The sequence below is a fragment of the Tamandua tetradactyla genome, chromosome 6 (assembly GCF_023851605.1).
Source record: "Tamandua tetradactyla isolate mTamTet1 chromosome 6, mTamTet1.pri, whole genome shotgun sequence".
Taxonomy (NCBI): domain Eukaryota; kingdom Metazoa; phylum Chordata; class Mammalia; order Pilosa; family Myrmecophagidae; genus Tamandua; species Tamandua tetradactyla.
In genome coordinates, this window is record NC_135332.1 from 42,642,992 (window position 1) to 42,668,980 (window position 25,989).

A 25,989-nucleotide genomic window follows, 5' to 3' on the forward strand; every position below is an offset into this window, starting at 1 on the left:
CATGCACCACTAGTAATGTAATGTATTTTAAAGGAGGATTTTTTAGTCTAGTATAAGTGACTAAAAACGAGTTTCTTGTGAGCTAACCACAGCATCAAAAAAACCACAAAACAGTCTTCTAAAAGACAGGCAATGATTTAAAAGTCTACTATATTTCATATATCCCTTTCTTTAATCTGGCTCTTTTAATCTTGTTTCAACCTCAAATCATTTCTGGTTGACAAGTGCTTTTGCTTAAATTCAAGGAGCATGTAAGCTGTAGAAGGAATGGACTTTTCCTAGTTAACATACAACATTTGTTACGACATCTTTATTTCCATGCTGAAACTTCTATCTTTATTAACATAATAAAACTCCTTTCTTTGTACTTATAATAAAGAGTTTATCCTAAAATGGAATTTAATTCTAAGTTTAGTCTACAAAAAAATTTTGTTATATGGTGAATGTGACATTTAAAAATTGCTTGGTGTAAGTTCATAAGTAAGATCCATGAATTTTATTTGTTCAACTTAGTAGAAATCTGGTTAACAAAAAGAATTAAGATTAAATTGCCTTACACAAAATTTGTATTCATTTATACCCTGAACTTGTTTTGCCATCTGTTTCTTAGTTATGATGCTGCATAGCAAAGAGGAAACTTCTATGTCAGATTCTTTTATGTCATCCTATTCTTATATGATAATGAAATTTCAGATGGTCTTGTGGCATATGAACACTAAAATTAGTTTGTGTCATATTATAATCTTCTTTAAAGAACCATTTGAAGCTTTTTTTTGTCCAAGAGATAAAAGGTTGGATTTTCGATTCACTAGTATAATGAGGACAGTGTGAACAATTTCCTGTAGCAGTTATGAGAACTACACACAGAAGTGCCTAACTCTTTTAAGTATTTTGACTAAAATTATAAAATTGATATACCTTGCATTGCTCCAAACTTCTTTTTGTCTCATGTACTCTTAAAAGCAATGGTAGCGCATTGTGAACATAATTAACAGCACTAAATTATATATTGGAATATGGTTAATAGGGGAAATTTTAGGTTGTATATATATTATTAGAATCAAGAAACAAAATTAAAAAATCCATAGGGCTACACAACAGAAGCCAGGAACCCTAATATAAACCATGAACTATAGTTAATAGTACAATTATAATATCTTTCATCAATTGTAAGCAATGTACCACACTAATACAAGGTGTTAATTTGAGGGAGTGCTATATGGGAACTCCGTATATTCTGCATGATTTTTCTGTAAACCTACTTCTCTAATTAAAGAAAACAACAACAAAAAATATGACCTTAAAGAGGCTCCTTTTCAAAAATGTTTTGAAACATGAAAACCAGTTTCCCCTTGAACAATAAAAGTAATAAAAAATAGAAGTAGTAGTTAACATTTATTGAACACATACCATGGGCCAGGCACTGTTCTAAGTTCATTTAATTCCTACAATGAGCCCATGAAGTAGGTGCTGCTACTAACCCCATTAATAAATAAAGAAACCAAGAAACAGAAAGATTTTAGAAAATTATCTACAATCATCTAACTAGTGAGCATGCGAGCTGGGATTTGATACCCAGAAGACTGAATCCAGAACCTAGATTTTTAATCATTCTGCTAAATATATTATACTAGGCTCTTATAATTCTATTGCATAAAACACCTTTACATAAAAGTATTTTATATAAACAACTATGACCATCACATCTAAGACGGACAGCTGTATTCCACGCACTGTCATAGTAGAATTTACGAAATATCTGATCAGTTATGGCGAGTAGATGCTAATAATTCATAATATGATATTGCTTAGGAGTTTTTATGTGAAATATAAACTTTCTTATTATGCAGCTCCTTAAATACCGTTTTCCCTTTGAGAGCAAATAAAATGCAGTAAAACAGTTTACAGAGCATTTTTTGTGTATGTTACAAATACCTGTATTTCAAATAAATCATGTTCTCAAATGCTAAATTTGGTATGGAAGGAGATTTTACCACTATAAATCTCAAAGTTTTAAACTTGTCTTGTCATGTACATGAGCATTATAATGGGATTACTGTTTTTCTGTTTTTAAAATACTGATTTTTTTTTGACTTTTCAAGAAAAAGTCAGATAAAACCAAGAAAAATGTTTTTTTAAAAGCTTAAAAATCAACATTTATGTCCACCAACCAATTATTCAGTAATTTGGTGCCTCTATCTGTGGATTAGGCCATGCAACTGAAGACAAAACTACAAAACAAGAGTTACATTTTGAGAGTAGAGCAAAGGAATTTAGACATGCGGGACTGAACAGGGACTCACCATGGAGCTTTTATGGAAAAACATCCCACTCCAAACAGATAAGGCCTTCATGGAAAAGGGGGGAAAATGCACAAAAATTAGAGGAAAACTTATTTAACATTAACAAATACAGTGTATATCATACTGTTAAAAGAAGAGATAAAAATAACAAAAAATTAATATACTGTAGATATCCCTGAAGACTTCCTAAGTTAAAATAAAATGTAATTCATTGCTGAGGCCCTTTAACATAAAGTATAAGTTAAATGGAATAATCAGAGAGCGGAAAGAATGAGGTCAGTACTAATAGATGTGTGACTGGATGTGAATTGTGTAAAACTAGCTAAAAAGGTCTGAATAAAATTAGACACAGCATTGTTTGTTGTTCTCTGTTTGCACTCTCAGAGCCGTTGAAGGAAAACTTAAAACTCCTCATTTATAGTAAATTGAACTGAATCTTGCTGGCCAAAGAAACAAATACCAAACACAAACAGTCCTTTTTTATAATCATAAATTTAATCATTGGGATACATAGAATTATACACCCCTTTCAGTCATTTGACAATGTTTCTTATACAGCTGCTAATTAGTTCTCACATGAACTATGTCAATGGTTCAATAATAAACAAGGAATCAATAGTAGAGGGATATAGGGGGGAAACTAGAAATGCATGCCATGGCCAATAGTAAAGAGGCAGTTAGATAGTGCTAATGGCCATAGTTTGCTAACCCCCAATCAACATCACTCCTGTAGTCTCTTAAAAGCACCTGAGGCTCGAACTGAGACTCTTGAAAGGTTTCATGCACTTGATTTGCTTTCCTGGGAACATATACCTCCCAAAGGGTTTCTAGATCAGGTAAATTCTGAAACCCAGAAGGACCAGCCTCTTCAGGATTATCAATTGATTGCATCTCCCTGCCCTTCAGTGTGTACACCCCTTCTCAGCAGGAAAGAGTCAGAATGGGCATTCCCCAAGGATCCCTATAGAGTGGGAGAGGGATAAAAGGAGAGGGAGGAAGTATAACAGAGAAAACGGAATTAACAAATAAGTATGGCTGCTGAATCACTATATTAATATTCCATCTAGCTTCCAGTGTTTTGGAGCAGCTAGAAGGAAAAATCTGAGATGATAGAATAGTAGCCCATGACAAATTCTGGGATATGTTCTGTAGCTGCATGTTGAAGTGTGCTTTGAAAATTATTGCTTTTTTCTTTCTTTGCTTTGTATGTATGTTATATTTTACAATAAAAAAGTTAAAAAATACAAGTAATACCATTTTTCTCCATTTTGGGGCACATTCCAGGAAATCAGTACACCTCCTAATAGACAAGAGCTTCCTCTACATGGCTTGTACTGGGCTAGTTTGAAATACAGTAAACTAAAGCCACAGTTATTTGTTGTGGATACAAAAGCAGAGGTTGATATTACATATATTTCTTCTTAAAATTCTGTTCATAGCACTTAAGAAGTGCTATGCATATTTGCATACAAAGATTTACTGATTTAGTTACACTGGAAATAAAATGTTTCTGCAGCATCTGACATTTGTAAGACATAACAAAAGGAGGAGGAAAGGACACAGAGAAAGCTTGAGTATTTCCTTCTTCAAATTTGGTGCCTGAATTTTTTTTTCTTAAATCCTGCTAATTAACATTAACCTCACAGTGAGATGAATACTTTAATCACACATCGCAACTTGAAATATTTTCACGATAGAGTACAATTTTGAGGCTTGAAGCACAGAAAGTAAAAGAATAGAACACAGAATATAGGAGATAATAATTAGACGAAAAAGTAAGGTAGGAGAAGTGAAATTAGAAAAGAATAGAAACTTCAGTCAATGCAAAGCACTGATGTGTTCTCACAGTTAATGGTAAGCCCACCACTAAGAAAAGGTCATCATCTCATTTAGAACAATGGATTTCAAACTTTTTTGACAATGCCTGACTGACAGAAATACATTTTACAGAATAACCTGGTATGTACAAGAAGATGCAAAAATACAACTGAATGGACAATTTAACAAATGTGTCCTCTATAATAAATTTTAATACTTTCTTTTTCCATGTTTTGCAAATATTATTGTGAGGATTTTATTAAAATGCAGATTAATACATATTCTACTGAAGTAGGTCTGGGTGGGACCTGAAATTCTAGGTTTTTAACAGGCTCCTAGGTAATGCCAATGTTACTGATCTGCAGAACCAGTGGCAAAATTGCATTTTATTCTATTCTATTTCATTGAAGAGAAAAGAAATGCTGCTCACAATCCAATTCCCTTATCTGATCTCATGACTCACCAATTATATAGGATACAAATGCTACCAGAGCTCACTTTGCACTTTGAAAAACACCAATTTAAATAACTGCAGAAATTATCAGAAAACTAATGGTTCACATCATTACTACCTGACCCACAAATGTCACTAAAATGAAGAGGTCTTTGTTAACAAATAGTACCATCTTCCTTTAATTTTATTTCTCTAGGCAGGACAACCAAAATAACTAAATTGCCCAAATGATTTTGACAGAAGAGCTGGGGCTCTCTAATGTCTAGGCTTGAGCTGCTCTTTAATGTATATTACACCTACTATGGACTACTTCCCATCTCATCCTCAATATAAGGATACTGCTGATTTTCTGTGAACAATTTAAATTTTTTTCTGAACAGTTTTATCCATGCACCATATAATCCATCCAAACTGTACAATCAATGGCTCTCAGTAAAACCAGAGTTGTGTTTTCATTGCCACAATCAATTTTAAAACATTTTTATATCTCCAAAAAGAAAAAACCCATGCCTATGATACTCCCTTATTATTGACACTTAGCATTGGTGTGGTACCATTGCTACAAATGGTGGAAGAACATTAAAATATTGCTGTTAACTATACTCCATAGTTTCCATTAGGTGTATTTTTCCCCACATTTTCCCCATTATTAACACCTTATAGTATGACATACATTAGTTCCAAATTCATGAAAGAACATTCTTGTATTTGTACTATTAACCATCTTCATTCATCATCCACAACAATTTGGTATTTGATCTTAATCCTTAGTAATTGAAAGGTTTTTCTATTGACACCAAGTAATCAACCATCCAAACGAAAATCAAGCAAAACCTTGAAGCGGTTAACATTTCAAAAGACTGGCTGATGGGTCTCCACCCTAGAGCTAGTAAAAACCAGGTCTAGGTTTCCTTAAATACGAAAAGGAAACATGTTAACCAAACAAATGATACGCAAACTTAAAACAAAACAAATTCCTGAAGCACAGGCAATAACACGTTACCAACAAAGGGAAATCACTGCACCACTGTCCCAAAATGCAGTATAATAAACAGGCCTCCACTGAACAACAGCATTGTCCAGCTTAAAGACAATAATGTTCTCACTATTCACAATGTAACCCAATGTGTGAGTTAAAAGTTAATGTATTTTTATTTTTAATTTCATTTGTATGACTAATTTCATTTTATTATTTCTAATTTCACTTGTGTGACTCAGAAATGCTCCATGACATTGGAAGCTAGAAGGAATAAATATTTTTTTATCATCAAAATCAACTTTTTTGTTTTCTTTTTGTGAAAAATGACAAAATAACAAAAAAGCAATAAATTTCAAAGCACAGCACAACAATTAGATGTAGAATAGATTTCAGAGTTTAGTATGGGTTACAACTGCACAATTTTAGGCTTTTACTTCTAACTGCTTGAAGATACTTGAGACTAAAAGAAGTATCAATATAATGATTCTGCAATCGTACCCATTAGTTAAACCCTACCTTCTCTTATAACTCCACCAACACCTTTGGTCTTTCTCCATCTTTAGGGGCATTTGGCCTATACCCATTCTAACTTTTTTAGGTTGGTAGGGCTGTCAATAATAAGGGGCAAAGAGATGGAACTAGCAGATGTTCTGGTAAGGCTGGCCCCTTTAGGGTTCAGGACTTATCTGGTCCAGGAACCCATCTGGAGGTTGTAGGTTTCTGGAAAGTTACCCTAGTGTATGGAACCTTTGTGGAATCTTATATATTGCTCTAGGTGTTCTTTAGGATTGGCTGGAATGGTTTTGGTTGGGGTTTGGCAAGTTATGATAGGTAGCAAGATCTAACTGAAGCCTGCGAAAGTACAATCTCCAGAGTAGCCTCTTCACTCTATTTTAATTCTCTCAGCCACTGATACCTTATTTGTTACACTTCTTTTCCCCCTTTTAGTCAGGACGGCATTGCTGATCCCATCGTGCCAGGGCCAGACTCATCTCTGGGAGTCATCTCCCACACCACCAGGGAGACTTTCAACCCTGGATGTCATGTCCCAGGGAGCAGAGAGGGCAATGATTTCACTTGCAGAGTTGGGCTTAGAGGAGTGAGGCTACATCTGAGCAACAAGAGGTCCTCCAGAAGTAACTCTTAGACATACCTATAGGTAGGATAAGATTCTTGACCATAAGGGATAGGAGAGAAACGAAACAAAATAAAGTGTCAGTGGCTGAGAGATTTCAAAAAGAGTTCAAGAGGTTGTCCTGGGGGTTGTTCTTATGCATTATATAGATATCCCCTTTTTTAGTTTATGGTGTATTAGAGCGGCTACAGAGAAATACCTGAACCTGTAAAGGTGTGTTCCAGTAGCCAAGTTTCTTGAAGATGATCGTATAATGATATAGCTTTCACAGTGTGACTGTGTGATTGTGAAAACCTTGTGTCTGATGCTCCTTTTATTTACAGTATGGACAGATGAGTAAAAAATATATTTACAGTACGGGCAGATAAGTAAAAGAAATAAACAAATAATAGGGGGAATAAAGGTTAAAATAAATTGAGTAGATTGAAATACCCATTATACATATACAAAACAGTCTCTTAAAATCCAGAAATAATAATTCCACTCTGGTCTAAATGTGACTGCTATAAGAGCTTACAATCTAGGCCCCTGTTTTCTTATAAGAATTTTCTAAAGGAGACCATACAATAATTGCTCTTCTGTTTCTGGCTTATTTTGCCTCACCAAATGTCCCACAGGTTTATTCTCATCGTTGTATGCCTCACAATTTTGTTTCTTTTTGTTGCAGCACAATATGTGATCATATGTATACACCATTGTTTGCCAATCTACTTCTCAGTCAAAGCATCCTTCAGCCGCCTGCATTTATTAGGCATCAGGTATAATGCAGAAAGTCCACAGTCCAAACTCTCAGTTTTAGGTTTTAGGTAATTTCATTGCTTATTGGTGAAAGATACCAATAAAAACACCCTCACCAAATAGGAAACACAAACCTCCCCTTAACTCTTGTCCCACCCCCCATTATTTACCCTTAGTGTTGCTGTGGAACTGCTGGTGTTTTCCTGTTAAACAGCTGTAGTTTTGTACTGGAGTGGAATAGGGGTGGGGAGAAGAGGGAAAAGATTATGTGAGTAGGCGTGCATATTGAATTAAAGACGGTATAAGTTTTTATATTTTATATATATATAAAAATATAAATTGTATTCAATATATTGTATGTTGAATTAAAGACGGTATAAGTAAGTTTTAGCAGGCGTAATAACTCTGCCACACAAAACCTGTTCACTTTGTCTTAATCATGCTCCTTATCAGCCAAATTACTAAAAGATCCTTAAAACTTTAAGAATCGGTCAGGAAACTAAAAACCAAATATCTATGATAGACTTATTTATAGGCCACTGTGAAATGATTTGGCCATTGGTTTGTGTTGTTTTTGTTGCTTGTTTGTTTTTGGGTATATGGGTCAGGAATCAAATGTGGGTCACTACACGGCAGGCAAGAATTCTACGAATGAACTACCCATGGCCGTTGTTATTTAAAGGATTTCTTCTGGAGACTCTCAGAATATAGGAAGGAATTATGTTTTATATCATACCATTAATGCTATTTAAGTCTTTAAACTCTGGTTCATTTTGTTGAATGTCACATAGAAAAACATTGTACAACAAAATCTGTGGTCTTACCAGTTGAAAGCAAGACAAATTTCATGATTTTTTAAATGTAAGAAAAAGTAAACTAGATTTGACTTGAACACACTCAAGTCCCCTTATCACTTCACTTGACTGCTAGAAAGTATTAACAAGTCTTCAATAATCTTCAGAGCTAAAGAAATAAAGAAATAGCGGTAGTCTAAGAGGCAAATTAAATAAACACACTTTGGCTATCCTATTTTTCAATCGATCATGTCCTATGAGAATTCAGATACTACCACTTAACAGACATCAGAATGAGCCCATATAAATGGTAAATATAAGAATAAAGAAAAGCTACAGTAAAAGCCATATAACATTATGTAAAACATTAAAACAAAGCCGCAGTTTTCTAAAAATGAATTCTAAGAATTCTGCTACATTTGGCGTGCCTTCTGTTAAGAGTAACTGAAGTGGACTCACATTTCCCACATTTATATGAGTAAACTATTCCTCATACCATTTCAGGTTCTGCCTTTAACTGGTCATTAATTAAATTTTAATTGTTCCCTACTAAGGAGACCTATGGCCATGTTGGTTTTCAAACTATTGTTATATAGGGTAAACTGAGGGCAAAACAGATGAACAAATTGTTGAATTTGAAACATACTCAACATGTAAATTTATATTACAAACTCAACATGTAGAATATTTTCATCAGAAAAACACAAATAATATTCAAATTCTGCCAGATGTATAAGAAAGGAGACCAGCATGGCATAAGATTATGTCAAAATTCAATAGACTCTTAGGCCTTTTGACTTTTAGTACAGTTAAAAATACTCTAAGTAGGGCAGGCCACAGTGGCTCAGCAGGCAAGAATACTTGCCTACCATGCCAGAGGACCCGGGTTCGATTCCCAGTGCCTGCCCATGTAAAAAAAAGAAAACAAAAAAAACTCTAAGTATAAAAAGTGGGAATTATGTTAATTATGTTGCACATGTAGATATATCCATACACATTCTAATGCAAATGTATTTGTCTATTATTTAATAGCTGGATCCAAACATTTGAAGCTTAGCTATCAAGAACAGATATAAGGCAGGGCTGTAAGATGGGGAATTACTTTCTGCTATTATATCTGATGGGTTTTTCTCCATATTTTGCCCATTTAATTCTCAAAACTTTGCCTGTAAGGTTTGGGACTCAGACCCAACTGCTCAGATAAGCCAAAGAGGACCATCCCTTTATTCATTCAGCAAGTTGTAATGGTAGATTTGGTCTATGAATGTCAACTAGCGATGTTCAAATAAATGGTTATTAATAAATGTTTCAATTCTATTTTTACATTTTCCACATGAAACTCTCACTCAGTGCTGGCCTTTGGCACAAAAGTGAGGCTTAGAAAGGTAATGGAATCAAAGACTTGGGGGGGACTCATAATACTGTAAAACTGGAAAGATCATAATCGATATATATAAACTTGTATTTTTCAGATGAGGAAACTGAGCCCTTGTTACTTAGGATGCACTGGTAGTAGGTAGCAGAACCAAGATGAAAAGAGGGGTTCAGACTCCTAATTCAATGTTCTTTCTACTCCATTACCCAACCTACTTCTCAAGGGTGGGGCCCAAGGTTTCAAAAACCTACCTGTGATGGCTTACAAAGAAGGTAATAAAGAAGGGGTGGTGGGGTGTTATAGGGGAGAGTTGCTACCACATGAGGAAAAGGAAACTCAATTGAGAAAACAGCAAATCATCTTATGCTTACTTCACTAAAACAATTAAGGGCAAGGAAGTAACTTCATTCCCAATTTCTTTATTTTTTATTCCCATGAAACTGTTCTGATCTGTTCCTGAAATGTACTGTTCCCTACTGTGTCCACAAAATATAATGTATGAATATTTATAATTCTATATTTGAAACAGAAAAAAATAAGCATCCTAATGAAAAATTTGGTTTTGCAAATTCTTATATAGAAAGTATTTTAAAGCTTTATCACTCACTTGGTTCACTGATTAAATCAAACATCTATGAAATACTGCTTAATAAATTCCTAATAACATAAACCTAACATCCAACACATGGAGCAGTTCCTTATCACCTAGTTTTACTTTTAATAGATGAGGAGAGCTATTCTTATTCATATACAATAAAAACATAATGGAGGTGGTAAATCAGCCAAGACTGGATTCTATATGAATGGGAGATTGCAGTGATTTTTGAAGCCAAATGATTTCTAGCACTTCCTGCTGCCTTCATCAACGTATATTGTCATGGGGTTAAGCAGCAGCTGTTGCCAAAAGAGGCTTATTTCTTTCAACTGCTGCTTCAAGGTACTGTACAAGAAGGTGTTAATACATCTGTCTTTTGCCATTCGTAGTTCTACTGGCCTCGTGCATGTCTTAGAGTGAGACAGATGGTCTCTGTCCTGTTTAAATGTTACACTACACAGGCGTTTAGGGACATGCACTTCCAAAAAATAAGAGGGCAGATGCTAAATATGATAAGCACACATTTTGTTCCCTGAAGGTCTGTGTCGAGGCTTCCATCTTAATTTGTGTATTTAAATATCAGATCCTAGACATTCCTTAGAAATCAATGCACTAGAAATATAATGTTTTATGCCTGTATGCCAAATATCTAGGACATAGACCAAATAAAAGCTGATCTAAACTAAGTATGTAATTTTATTATATAAATTATAAGGTATACTGGAAGCATTCATAGATTTTACATGTCTAAAATGGGTCAGTTCTGGGTGGTGCAATGGTAGCTCAGTAGCAGAATTCTCACCTGCCATGCCAGAGACCCAGGTTCAGTTTCCGGTGCTTGCCCATGTGGGGGAAGGGAGGGGAAGCCATCATTAAAATGGGTCAGTTCTATGTTCTCTTTCTATCATGTTATACAACTTACGTTAATTTTATATTTAAAATACCAGGAAATGAGTTTCAAAGAAGCAAATTTAGAGTAAGAATTTTCAAGATAATGAAAAGAGAACTGGAAAATGCAGACCCTATTTATCCATGACCCTGGTAATCAAAATGTAGCAATCAAGTTTCTCAGTAAATATAATAAAATTTAATGGAAACAATTAATGCAAATTAACTAACTGCAGTCTCAAGAATTGGTCACAGTAAAATGTTAAAAAATAAAAATGAAACAACTATAATCTTTAAAATCTAATAGGGGGTGGTGGGACGGTGGCTCCATGGCAGAATTCTCGCCTGCCATGCCAGAGATCTGGGTTTGATTCCCAGTACCTGCCCACGCAAAAGGAAAAAAAAATCTAATAGGATAAAATGCTATATTGCCTGGGGATTTGTTTCAAAACTCATCATATGTCAAAAATAGAAATTCAAGGAGTATTTTTTTTAACTGTGCTTTCTTTCTTTATTTATTTTTATTTACATGGGCAGGCATCAGGAACTGAACCTGGGTCTCTGGCACAGCAGGCGAGAACTCTGCCACTGAGCCACCGTTGCTAGCCCCAGGGAGCAAATTTTATTCTCTCAAAACAAATTCTACTTTTGACAAGGCACAGATACATATTTTAAAGAAATTACTAAATTTTCAAATAATAAAACCACAAATTTTATTCTAGAAACTCTATGATCAAATATTTGGGTGAATTACAGTTAAAAAAAAGATAAGGAAAGTCACAAAAGCAACTTCTGGGTACAATCAACAATTCTTTCTGAAACTGTGATAAGGGTATTAAGTTTTACATAATATAATGCTCAAGTATAAATTATAATCACTGTCATCAAAGAGTTTATTAATCACAGTAATATGTGTTAATTTGAAGAGAAAAAAACAATAGTAGGTGGAGTAATTTGTAGGATATTAAAGCTCTGCATAAGTAGAAAATTCATTACAGACAAAAATTATATGAAAAAAATAGTTTTAAGACCTCTTCTGTTGATAATCGTATCTTGGTTATATAAGAGAACGTCCTTGTCTCCAGGAATAAGGGGACATTATGTCTATGATTTACTCCAAAAGAATTAGGAGAAAAATGATGTGTGTGTGTGTGTACGTGTTATGTATGGAGACAGAGGGAGATAAGAATGATAAAGTGAATATGTTAAAAGTGCTAATATTTGGAAAATCTAGGTGTAAGGAATTCTTTTACTACCCTTACAACTTTTTCTGTAAATGTGAAATTATGTAAAAATAAAAAATTTAACCAAGTACTCGTGGGGCAAATATGAATTACTCTCTTTAAATACTTTGACACAGAACACACTAAAAGGAACTTAAATACTTGGAGAAATAAAATGGTTTGAGATCGAGTTAAAAGCCTATTCAACAATATGATACATATATCTTGCACTAATATTAATTTCAAAGCCTATAGAAAAACTCAATGTCACAGCATTTCATTCATTAAAAGTAACTGTTTAATAGTCCATGAGGGGGTTCAAAAAGGTGAGAATAGTAAGTTTTAAAAAAGAAAAGCTATCTCAGGAGGACACCAGATACTCAATTGTTTCTCCAGTGTTAGCGTGAAACAGAATGAAAGAGATTTTACCTCTATATTATTGGAAAATTTTTAAAATATACAAAAGTAGAAACAATAATATAATGAACCTCTATGCTGCATCAACTACATTGAACATTTTTTAACTTAAGACCAACCATTTCACTTTTAGTTACACATACCAACCTTCCCTTTCAATGCTTCGAAATAAAAGTTCTACTATTATATTATAAAACTTCAATCACTATCTTAGAGCTATATTTCCAGGAGCTAATTAGAAAAAGTAATCTAATACTTTACATTATAAAAGTAGCATTGCTCTTCTGTTTAAGAAAAATAATAACAACAAAACAGAATATGCCTTCATGTTCCCAGGAGCCTTTTCAACTTCCTTCTTATAATTCCCCTCACTCTGAATGTAAAATTAAATTTCAGAGGATCCATTCTGGTTATTCTTTCACTTATATTCAGGAAAACAGTCAAAAATTCCTAAGTGCTTTGTAGAATTGTACAAAGCTGGGTTGAATCAAGAAGATACAATTATGTACTGAATGATTTCTGTGAGTGAAAGATATTTTTTAAACTATGATTCAAGATTTAAGCCTCACTTTTATTTGATTCTACATTAGACAAGTTTACTGTCACACAAAGAAAATATGAGCTAACTGTAAACATAAGAATATGTAAATATAAGGACATAATCTCTTCACTATTCATAGCTATTCTTATTCAGCTTATTTTAAAATAAAGTAATTAAAAGAGGATAGGGAGTCAAAATTCAAGTATATTGAATATATTAATAGCACTGAATTATACATTTGAATGCGGTAAAAGGGGAAATTTTAGGTTATATATATATTATTAGGATAAAAATTTTAACACTAATATAAGGTATTATTAATAATAGGGTGACATATGGAAACTCTGCATTTTATATATGACTTTTTCCTATAAACCTATAAATTCCCTAAAAAAATTAAAGCACTTTTTAATTTTTTTTAAATTAAATTTTAAATTACATTTCTACAGAACACAGTTTCAAGGCTATAATTAAAGAAAAGGTATACAGGCCAAATGATCTGTACCAAAAAATGGCCTAGGTTTGCTGTATTCCCCACCCCCCTCCCCAAAAAAAATGCCATAAAACTCAGTTTATATTTCTATAAAGAAACAGGAACATTTTATATAAAAGCACTTCACCTAGGAAAAGAAGAGGGTTAATTTCTGTGTTATACTGAAAACTGGAGTTCATCCCTATCAATGAGTACTTCTACACCTCGTTCCCGTGAATGAGTATTTCTACTCACTAAAGTAACTTCTGTAAAGACTTTAGGACCTAGCACAATATTAAAACATACTGATATAGTAACCAAGAAATTTATTCTGCTTCTTTCATTAGAAAGACCCTTAAGATTTTTTGGAGACAAGACAGAGTTTTCTCATTACCACATTAACAGAATTCTAAGAGTTCCATTTCAACTTCGGCTAACCCTGAGGATTGCTCAATGAGGAAAACAGATCAGCTGTCTACAGACATATATTTTCTAGTTCAAACTGGATTTTCAGAGTTTCTTCAAGGATGTTATAACTCTTTAGTAAAACTGACGACTTCGGCTTTTAAACACCACCCATAATATCATATTATCCTGATACTGATGACAGAGGACCATATGTAAATTTTACCCACATTTTTACAAAGTATTAGAAATACATTCATCACCCAAAGTTCTCTCCTTACTATTCATGCAGACAAAATTTGGGAACCATTATGAATCCAGAACATGTCCTCATGATCACGAAACTGCACTTTTAGGCAAAAGACACAAGACAGAAAGTACAGGACTGAGTAGATGGATCTGGTTTGTATTAGCTTTATTAGTTTTCACAACTTGTCATTGCTTTGTTTTTCTGATGTATGTGTACATGGTTGTGTGTAAGTATGTTTGTGCAAGTTTCATACTTTGTACTTAGGTCTCCTGATATGAAGTCTCATATGGGCTGGAAATGAAGAACATAATTAAAAGCATGAAAAGAAAAAGTATGTTTTATTTTTAGGCACACAATCCTCTAACAGAGCTGTTAAGAAATTATCAAGCCTGAGGCCTTACCCTGTTCTTTTGGTGATGGTCCCCAATGTCATTGGCTGCTTGATTTGTGCAAGAGGCATCACTACCATCAAGCTGGGGAGAGGAGAGAGCCGGGGGTTGCCAGGGTTGTTGTTGGTAAAATTGTTGTAGGAGTCTTGGCTGTTCAGTTTCCCTACAAAGAGACAAAATTAAGTCCCACCAATGGAAGCTTCCCTATCTCTGATAGGCTTTGAACAGACTCCACAAATCATTTAAGAAAGGTATCTAAGGAAGAATTGATCCTAAGAGAAATACAGGTATAAGGATGGGAAGGAACCAAAGAAGTCTGGCAACACTAATAATTCAAGGTAAAACTTGATTCTATATATACCAAGATTCAAGGTATAACTTGATTGTAGAGAATTTAGTCTTCGGGGAGGGGATGTGGAGGTTATAGAGTTGGATAGACATTACATAGGCATACAAATAATTAATTTATAATTAATTATAATTTAATAGTGCTACAAGGAAATAGTGTATAGTAAGGGAAAAATAAAATGGGAAGATCAAAAGTAAGCAGGGAGGCAGCCATATCTGAGGGTTCTGAAGGCAAAAGAAACAAAAGATACAAAGATGAGTATCCAAAGAGCAGAAGCATGAGAGATACAGGATGAAACTGACCAAAAAATCAAGGAAAAAAAAGTTGCTTCTTTCTAACTCCCACTATTTCCCATTATAATATTTAAAAACACAAAAATTTTCACTTTATTTTGTGCTAGACATATATATCAAAAATAAAAAGGATAGTCAATATGGATCACTAATAACCGGGAAAATAAACTGTGAAATAAAAGTTCGTCTTAAAAGAATTTATTTCTCGATCTTACTGTTGAGTTTTGAAAGCTCTTCATATGTTTAAGATACAAGTTCTTTGTCAGATAGATAATTTGGAAATATGTCTTCCTGCATGCAGCTTTTCTTTATATTCTCTTACCAGACTTTTAAGGAGCAAAAATATATTTGTTTCTTTTGTACTTGTCGTGTTGAACTGAAGAACTATTTGCCTAACCAAAGGTCACAAAACTTTTCTCCTAGGACTTCTTCTAGAAATGTTAAGGTTTAATATTTTATATTTAGGTTTGAATTGGTTTTTTCTTAGCAACTTATGAGATGCGACTCAAAAGACTACTTTTTAAATATAATAGTGGTCATATACACAAGCAAGTGAAACAACAGTCCCTAAGGTTTAACTAAAGTTTACCACATACTTACAAATATGGGCCTACACATTTTTTTCCGCTGGTTTTTATCCAGTGCTCTCAAAATATTACCTATAATGTCTATTACTCCAATACTGTGATATCTGAAGACTCAGACAAGGAAGGACCCAGGCTTACTTTAATGTTTTCCATTTAACTGATGTGCCCAATGACAAATTTTTCTATATTGACCTTATATCCTAGAGACTTGCTGAACTCAATTCTTACTGAGTCCTTAAGATTTTCTATGTACAAAATCCTGTCAACCTTGAATACAGAAAGTTTTACTTATTTTTCCAGTCTGGACTTCTTTTTTTAATTGTCTAATTGTCTTGGCTAGTATAATAGAAGAGGCAAGAGCAGACTATGATCCATTTTAAGTTAATCTTTGTATATGGAGTTAGCTGTGCTTTGGAGGTTCATTGTATTTGAATATGGATATCCAATTGTTCCATCACTTTTTCATTAAACAGATTATTCTTTTCCATTGATGTGCCTTTACACCTTTGTCAAAAGTCAGCCAGCCAACTCTTTTCCTCCCTGGCTACCTGAGGATCACTGGCTATCATGAAGTGCATGACCAACCGACTACCTCAGTGGAAACATGTGATCATTGATGTCCTTCACTTTGGGAAGGCAACAGTACCTAAGACAGAAATTTAGGAAAAACTAGCCAAAATTACACCATTTGAATCATGGTATTTGGATTTGGAAACCGTTTTGGTGGTGGCAAGACAACTGGTTCACCATGATTTTAAATTCCTTAGACTGTGAAATTAAAAAAAAAACAACCCAAGATACAGTTTGCATGAAAACAAAAACACCTCAAGAAAACAATAAAAGGAATACAATAACAGAATGAAGAAAGGGGGGCTGCAAAAGCCAATGTTGTTACTTGTAAAAAGTGAGCTGGAGATTGGTTAACAGAAGGAGTCTTCAGTGACTTGTGCAGTAATTGTGCATATTTTTCACCAGAAGATTAATAAAACTATAAAAACTTTGATTAAAAGAAAGTCAATTGACCATATGTATGTGGAGGTACTTTTGAATTCTGTTCCACTGATCTATGCATCTATCCTTTCGCCAATATTACATTTTCTTGATTAGTATAAATCTTATTTATTCATATACTTACAGAGAAACTTTATAATTACTTCATTTAATATGTTATAAATGAGTGCAGTGTTTATGATCCAACAATTCTTCCACACAGAGAATATCTTATTGACCTAATCATTGTTAAATTATCTACTTCAATGAGATATTTAGCAATAATTGTGGTCTTTTATAAATAAGAGACTCAATAAACACACACAGATAAACATTTTACTGACTTGAATTGAGGCAAATTTACACAGAGAATAAGAGAATTAAAAAAAAAGAGTTCTTAATATCTTATTTTCAAAAGACATCATGAAAGACATTCATCAAGATGTCATAAAGACATTGGTAAATGTACCAGTAGTACCAATGCAGTATAGAGGGAGAATTTTCAAAGACAGTAGCTAATGATAGCTTCAGAGGTAGAAGTAAGGCAAGATTTCCTTTTTAAAAAGTCATAAAATATGAAGATACCTTCAGAGTTAGGATAATGGCTTAAACAAATGCTACTTCTACCTTGTACACAAATCTACCTTTTTACTTTACTCTGTGACATTATAAAAAATTTTGATAAATACTCCTTTAGCAAAACAAAGGGAAAGATGAGAAATTCAAGAAAATAAAATGAATCTTTATCTCCGTATTTCTTCAATTTCCAAATCAAATGCATTTAATATTAACAGAACTGTTTCACACCTGCAGAAGGGATAACAGAATACAGCATTTACTATATGTACTGGACACTTTCGCCTGTTCAAAAAATTAGACAATAACAGCTACATCTATAGAACATAAACCTTGTAGGAAATATGAAGAAAGAGAAGAATGACGAATCCCATTACAATGTGCTTGATATACACAGAAGAGTAACAGAAAATTTGCCATACAGTTATGCCATTCAAGATGACTATATTTTTATCCATGATGACCAGTTTGGTTTAGAGGGAGTTAACATACAGATTAATACAAACTCTACATGTCATGGAAGCATGTTTCGTAAAATTTAGGAATAATAAGTATCAGTGAACTGAAACAAGCAATTTGGATACTTGAATGAACGGGATGGAATTCTTCAAGATTTTCACTGTAAATTTTCTTACGTCAAGGTGATTTATTTTTGCACTCAAAGCCAATACAGATGTCAATAGTCACAAGATTCACCATTAGACAACTATGTTAATACTAACTTAGATATGGAACTGGACTGTAACATTAAATATGTCAACAGGTAATGAAATTCAAGTACCATGTATACCACAGGAAGTTCACAACTGGTAGACCAATATTTGTTGAGTGCCTTAGCCTATGATTATAACTTGTGAGGGACTGCATTCCTTGTCACTACGAAGCTTACATTCTAGTACACGCAAAAAAGGAATAATTATGGGCGAATTACCACACTAAAGATAAGTGGTCATAGGAACAATTAATTGGAGAAGGGCTTGTGGAGGAGAGGGAACTTGAGCTAGGCTTTAAAAGATGGGCAATGCGAAGCCCCCTTCAGGGAATGGTGAGAGCGGGGAGAAATTCAACTTCCCCAAGTCAAATTCTTGATATTCTCACAAGCAGTGTGGACAACCAAAGCTACAGGCTGAGCCCCCAGTCTTGGGGTTTGTTCATATGAAACTTAACCCCACAAAGGATAGGTCAACTCTACTTAAAATTTAGGCCTAAGAGTCACCCCCAAGAGAGCCTCTTTTGTTGCTCAGATGTGGCCTCTCCCTCCAGCCAACATGACGAGCAGTCTCACCACCTACCCCCTCTCTGCATGGGACATGACTCCCAGGGGTGTGGACCTTCCTGGCAACATGGGACAGAGATCCTGGAACGAGCTGAGACTCAGCATCAAGGGACTGAGAAAAACCCAAGAATGAGCTGAGAATTAACATCAAGGGATTGAGAGAACCTTCTCGACCAAAAGGGCAAAGAGTGAAATGAGACTGTCAATGGCTGAGAGATTCCAAACAGAGTCGAGAGGTTATCCTGGAGGTTATTCTTATGCATTAAGTAGATATCACCTTGTTGTTCAAGATGTACTGGAGAAGCTGGAGGGAACTGCCTGAAAAGGTAGAGCTGTGTTCCAATAGCCATGTTTCTTGATGATGATTGAACAATGATATAGCTTTCACAATGTGACTCTGTGAATGTGAAAACCTTGTGTCTTGTGCTCCTTTTATCTACCATATTAACAAAAGAGTAGAACATATGGAATAAAAATAAGTAATAGGGGAAACAAATGCTAAAATAAATTTAGTTTGAAATGCTAGTGGTAAATGAAAGCGAGGGGTAAGGGGTATGGTATGTATAACTTTTTTTTCTCTATTGTCATTTTATTTCTTTTTCTGTTGTCTTTTTATTTCTTTTTCTAAATCGATGCAAATGTTCTAAGAAATGATGAATATGCAACTATGTGATGATATTAAGAATTACTGATTATATATGTTGAATGGAATGTTATGTTATTGTTTTGTTTATTTGTTGTTAATTTTTTAATTAATAAAAAATTTACATGGCAAAAAAAAAAAAGATGGGCAATGCGGATAAGAGTAGGAGAGAAGGAATTTCTAAGCATGAAAATTAACAAGAAGCGTATAGAGGTGTAAAGTATGACACATATGTGAGCAATAGGGAGGACTCTCTAACCAGAATAAAGGGTGTATAAATGGAAAGCGATGAGAAAATTAAATGATTTCACAGTTTTGTTAGGACTTTCAATTGAAACAGAGTAGTAGGAACTTACTATACTGTTCTGCAAGGGAACAATAAAGATTTAGAGATCACTGAACCTTACAGATAGGATGAACAATCTAGGAAAATGAAGTGATGCTTGAATGATGAGTGAAAATGATATGGTGATATGAATAATTAATAATACAAATGAAGATGAAATAAAGATACATGCTATCACATGGATAAGCCTTGAAAACTATGCTGAGTGAAATAAGCAAGATATATAATAAATACTGTATGATTCCAGTTACTTCAAATAGCTAGAAACAGCAAGCACCGTCACGGAAACAGAAAGTAGATTAGAGGATATCAGGAGATGAGAGAAAGAGAAAGGAGAAGTTGCTGCTTTGGTGGGTACAGAGAGTTTGTAAATTTTAGACATCTTGAAATTATAAAGGAAAAAAAAATGAAGTGATTCCTTGAGAAGCTCCAAATCTTTTGGTCAAGAAATAAAAGCTTTGACTGGCTCACCAAGAGAAAGGACTGCTTCCTTAACAGCATACAAGATACTTTGGATCTATAACTCTCAGTCTGCTATTGTATTCTCAGATACACTCCTACACTTGTTGTCAGTTTATGGTGTAGCCTCTGTCTGAAACCAGACGAATTGAGAGAGTAAAGTAAGTTGGGTAGATTTTATATTCATGAGGATAGAGGCAGTGTTTGTCTTATGCATTACTGGATATCTATACCTGGTACATGACAAGAAATATATATAGTTTCATAGAAAGACTAACTGCATAAATAAAATAAAATGGCCAAAAAGGACAAGGTTCAGGAAGGCAAACTCAGAAAAAAGCTACTAATGCTAGCAATCTTCAATAGGGTAGTTTCTGTAGAGGTGGAAAGTGAGATTATAGGAGATAACAAAAGGGACTGACTAATGACAGGAAATTATTTTGATTTGGCCAGGAACCTAGACCTGTTAATTTGAAGAAGAGACTTTCAGATGATTAGTTTAGCTTTATATCAAGCCTAAATTTCCTAACCAGTATAGTTCATTATACCTGAAGCCTCTCGATATAATAAGCTTCAGTAGGAAGAAACATGCAGTATCCCAAGTCTTGGAAGTGGATTAAGTTCCTCCACCTATTTAACACTTAAATTTACCTCTAGAGAGAGAGAGAGAGAAAGAGAGTAAGACTATATATATATACATATTTTATTAGTACTTGGAATTTTATTTTCCCCCAGAAGGATTTTGTCTATCCTGAGGACCAGTAAACCTCTAAATGATCAATGCTCTCACAGATTTGGATAAAGACCCAAAAGCTTTATGCAAAGTTTATCTATATAGAGTAACATCCAAAACTGGGATGAAAGTATTAGAAAAGCTTATTTTGGAAGCTTATTTTCTAAGACTGTCTGGTTGTGCCAGAAATACTGTGAAAATATCCATTCTTGTGGCATTTGTCACTTACAGGTCTTGCACTCAACTGGCTTTGAGTCCAAGTACCAATAAAATAGTTTTTCAGTAAGTTAAAGCAGGAAGTCTTTTAAAAAAAGAAAGTAATTTTTAAAACTTTTATTGATGTACATACCTATGATATTTTGTTTTTTTCTTTTAGTTGTATGTTTGTTTATTTTTATTATTTTTTTTAATGTTATTAAAGCACTAAGCCAGGAAGAACATAAACTGGAGTTCTTCCTTTTGGGGTTCAACCACATACTTTCTGTCTCTGTCATGACCAAGTTTGCAGCTTTGAAAAGGATTTATGAAAACCACCTATGTGCCTGCAGATACACTGTACTTTCTATAAGTGTGCCTACAAGTACACTTATGGAAAAAAGAAGCTGTAAATCTCCATACTAGCACATAGTACCACCCCTCGTGTGGGACTGATACAGTGTGATCTGTTTATTAAAAGTTTTGCTAACATCAAAATGCCATTTTGTCATTTATTCACTGTCCTGAGTTATATTTTCCCAGGCATCATATACAATAAAAACACAGAGGAAAAATGGATTAAGGTGGGGATAAAAGTGAATAGAAAAAATAACAATGGGCTCTGTTGCTGCACTGGAGGAACAGTTTGTCAGGTCAGCTTTGCAGAGAGGCATATTCCCAAACCAGTCATCATTAACAGACTCACTTCCACAGGAAAAAAAAAAAAGACAGAGTCTGAAAACTCCGGACAAAAGAAATCCCTGCAGACAAAGTAAAAACAAATTAAAAGACCCATTATAAAACACAGATGCTACAAGGAAAATAAACTTTCCAAGATTTACTGGGCTTTGACAAACTTGGACATTTGTGGAAAAGACATCAGCAGCAACTCCCAGGTAATGTGGCTACAAAGCTAGACTTCTTTCTGTTTTATCTTTTCCCTTTCTGCAGAAGCTGCCAGGCTGGTATTCTTAGCTTCTGAATGGAGTGATGTGAGAACATGTGAATGTGGCAAACTGCCAGCTATGAAACTTCTGAAGCAAGATCGTGGAATTGTTGACTGTTTCAGAGTATGCTAAATATTAAAGTTAATACCAGTGTGTGTGTATTTAGTTATGTATGTATATATTCTTCTTAAATACAAACAATAAGAGGAAAAATAAAAGTGTTGAAATTATATGCCTTTCCTCTTGCTTGCCTTCTTAAAATTTCCTAAATCATAACTTGCGAAACCCAAACCAAAATCATTCCTGCCAATCCTAAAATACTAGGGCATTATATAAGATTCTACAAAGGCTCCCCATGCACTAGGGTAACTTTCCAAAACCTACAACCTCCAGATGGGTCCCTGGACCAGATAAGTCCTTAAATGCAGAGGGGCCAGCCTCTCCAGAACATCAACTAGTTCCATCCCCTTAACCCATAACACTGACAGCCCCTTCCAACATGAAAAAGTTAGAATGGGAATAACCTAAAAACTCCTATAGAGTAGGAGAATGATTAAAGGTGATAGTAGAGCTATACAGAGAAGGTCAGGTTTAACAAATAAGTAAGTGTGCCGAACATACTGATATTTCTTTTAGCCTCCAGTACCTCAGAGCAGCTAGAAATAAAAATCGAAACTTGTGGAACTGTAACTCATACAAAACTCTAAAATCTGTCCTACAACTAATTGTTGCAATGTACTTTAAAATTTATTGCTTTTATGTACATATGTTATTTAAAGAGAAGGAGGAATATAACAGAGAAGACAGGATTTAACAAATAAGTATGACTGGTGAATCATTATATTGATATTTCTGTTGGTCTCCAGTGTCTTGGAGGAGCTAGAAGAAAAAAACAAAAAATTGTGGACGTGTAACCAACATCAAACTTTAAAATCTGCTCTGTAACTACTTGTCAAAATATACTTGGAAATTTATGGCTTTTTTGTAGATATATTTCACAATAAGAAAAAAGTTTAGAAAAAGTCCCTATTATACAGACTGCAATACCATACTGAAAACTGAGGGAAATGAAATCAGTTAAAATAATGTAAAGCAATAAAGGGATAAGAGTTGTAAATCAGAAAGTAACTTAAAACAGCACCGAAACAGAAAAAGAAAAAAAAAATTGATAGAGGTTTCTAAGGCACAATTATGGGTTGTTACGAATGCCCATCAAAGAAAGGTTTTTAGGAACAGAAGATGTGAGAAACAAATACACTGGCCAATGGAGAGTAATGTTATTAGGAGGTAGGCATGTCATCTTACTTTCTCATCTTTATCATAGATGCAGATCTTTTTTATCTCAGACATACTACATTTTAGAAGTGTTACAACAGAAGTCTTCCTATATCTCAATATACTACATTCCTACAATTGTATCAAATAAACTCGGTTCTCATCACCTCTCCACAAAAATAACAAGATCCATTCTTGCTCTAGGATAAAAGCATCCCAGAGTCCTTCGTCTGCCACTACTTTGAACTCTTGTACTTCGAACTTGTATTAGTGAAGCACTCTGAAAACCAATGACAATGTGACTCCCTGACACCCTGAGAAGACAATGCTACAGAAAAAGCCCTGTTCCCAAATAATCCCTTACCTTTATCCTCCTTCTCTTCTCCTAAAACCTCATGTAAATATTCTCTTTCTTACCTTGTTCAAATCTTTCCAGAATAAACACTGGATAATGAGTTTGTCTGGGGCAAAAGTGCTTTTTGTTTCCCTAGAAGACCAAAGTTTTCAGGCTGCTTTTAATATCCTGCTGTGGAATTGACAGGGATAAAAATCCAAAATATACGAATGAGTTTAACTCCATTAACTCTGCAGTACAAAAGTGCCCAACTTTTTCAGCCTGTCAAAAATAGTACAATGGTAGCTTGTTTTGAACCAATCACTGGAAAGCTTAGTTCTGAAAAGTCAAAAGCACTACTTGGCTTTTGCTTGTATTCTAATTTAACATTAAAGCATTCTTAACTAAACATCTGATAATTATTTAATCAAAACCAAATAAAATTCTTTCAGAACATTTAACAAGTATCCTGTACAAATAGGAATGCCCTGCATGTGAGTTGTTTTTGGTTTGGTTGGGAGCTTCTCATTCTTTTTTTTTGGCCCTTCTGGGTGAGAATGTGACAAGCTTCCCAGCTGCAGTTCCAGGACTTTCACCCTCCGTTTTTGACCTTTTCTCAGGCATGTTTCAGTATAATCTGTAATCTACTCAAATAGGAAGAGGAAACAGCAGCGCCCTGGTGAGAAACAGTGCCTTCTGACCCATATACCAAATAGGCGGAAACAATGCTTATTTACAATAGCCAAGGAGAATAAAATACAAAATTAAGAGAAAATGAATTATTTACATATATATAATTTCTTTTTAAAAGACTGTTAACACAACAACCAAACAGTTTAGGTGACAAAAGTAAAGACAGAAATAGAAATAGATCAAGGGCAATTTTTTTGTGTGTATGCACTGGGTCTTTAAAAAAGAAAATTTTTTTTTAATTGTAAAATATAACATATATACAAAAAAGCAATAAATTTCTAAGTACACTGTAACAAGTAGTTACTGAACACATTTCAGAGTTTGGTATGGGTTACAATTCCACAATTTTATGCTGCTCCAAAACACTGGAAACTAAAAAAAAAAAAAAAAAATCAATATGATTGAGCAATTACACTCATTTGTTAATTCCTATCTTCTCTGTTACAACTCCTCCTTCACCTTTGATCCTTCCAATCTTTAGGGAAATTTGGGCTATGCCCTTTCTAACTTTTTCATGTTGGAAAGGGGTGTCAATACTATGGGACAGGGGGATGGAACTAGCTGATGTTCTTGGAGAGGCTGGCCCTGTAGGTTTCAGGATTTATCTGGCCTAGGACCATCTGGAGGTTGTAGGTTTCTGGAAAGTAATCTTAGTATGTGAAACTTTTGTAGGATCTCAGATAGAGCCCTAGGGTTAACAAGAATGATTCTGGTTAGGGTTTGGCAAAACGTGGTAATTAGCAACATCCAGCTAAAGCTTGTATAGGTGTAACCCCCAGAATAACCTCTTGACTCTATTCAAACTCTCTTAGACATTGATACCCTATTTTGTTACATTTCTTTTCCCCCTTTGGTCAGCAAGGCATTGTCAATCCCTTGGTGCCAGGGCCAGGTTCAACACCAGGAGTCTTGTCCCACGTTCCCAGGGAGACTTTCATCACTGGATATCATGTGGTCAAGGGTAAATTTTTACTGTGCATTCATTTGTTTCTCCCTATAACTTCTTTTGGGATGGTACAAGTAAAAATATTTCAAATCTGGGTGTATTTCCAGGAAAAAAAAAAACCCTTATTGTTTTTTTTCAAGCAACCAGTTCATGTCAACGTGGACATCACTATAAATACTCTGGGGAGAGGGGAGGAGGTAGGAAGAAGCCACAAAAGGACTTTAAAGGAAGAATTCAATTTTATACAAGATAGGAATTGAGATTAATAATATTGTCATCACTTTTTCCCACTATAATCAAAGTTGCTTGCATGGAGCTTTACACTAGAGCTTATGAACTGTCAGTAGAATTAAAATTGTACTTTCAGAAAAATTAAAACTGCACTGACATATATGTATTTAAATATAAAATTATATACAAACAATTTGCTAGTTGTTCTTTCCTTCTCTATTCTGAATACATTCTGTTAACCATTATCTTAATGGGTAGCCACTAATGCATGTAAAACAGAGTATTTTTATTCACTCAGAGGTAAAATGAACTCTAAATTTGGAAAGTTGGCATTTAAAAA

The 25,989-nt window shown here is 34.3% G+C and overlaps 1 protein-coding gene across 20 annotated transcripts in view; it reads right to left on the reverse strand.

The window, feature by feature from the left end:
* The window catches only part of BCAS3 (BCAS3 microtubule associated cell migration factor), a 726,008-nt gene that overhangs the window by 364,177 nt on the left and 335,842 nt on the right, over nt 1-25,989 (reverse strand). For 15 of the 20 annotated variants that reach the window (XR_013177676.1, XM_077165017.1, XM_077165014.1 and 12 more), the window contains 2 exons: nt 14,789-14,939; nt 2,304-2,348 (listed from right to left, as the gene is read on the reverse strand). Coding sequence is in view for 19 of the 20 variants with exons in the window: in XM_077165017.1 (XP_077021132.1) it covers nt 2,304-2,348; nt 14,789-14,939 (196 nt within the window). In the remaining variant the exon portion in view is untranslated. The remainder of the gene's footprint in view (nt 1-2,303; nt 2,349-14,788; nt 14,940-25,989) is intronic. The other 5 variants (XM_077165018.1, XM_077165019.1, XM_077165016.1 and 2 more) reach the window with 1 other exon arrangement.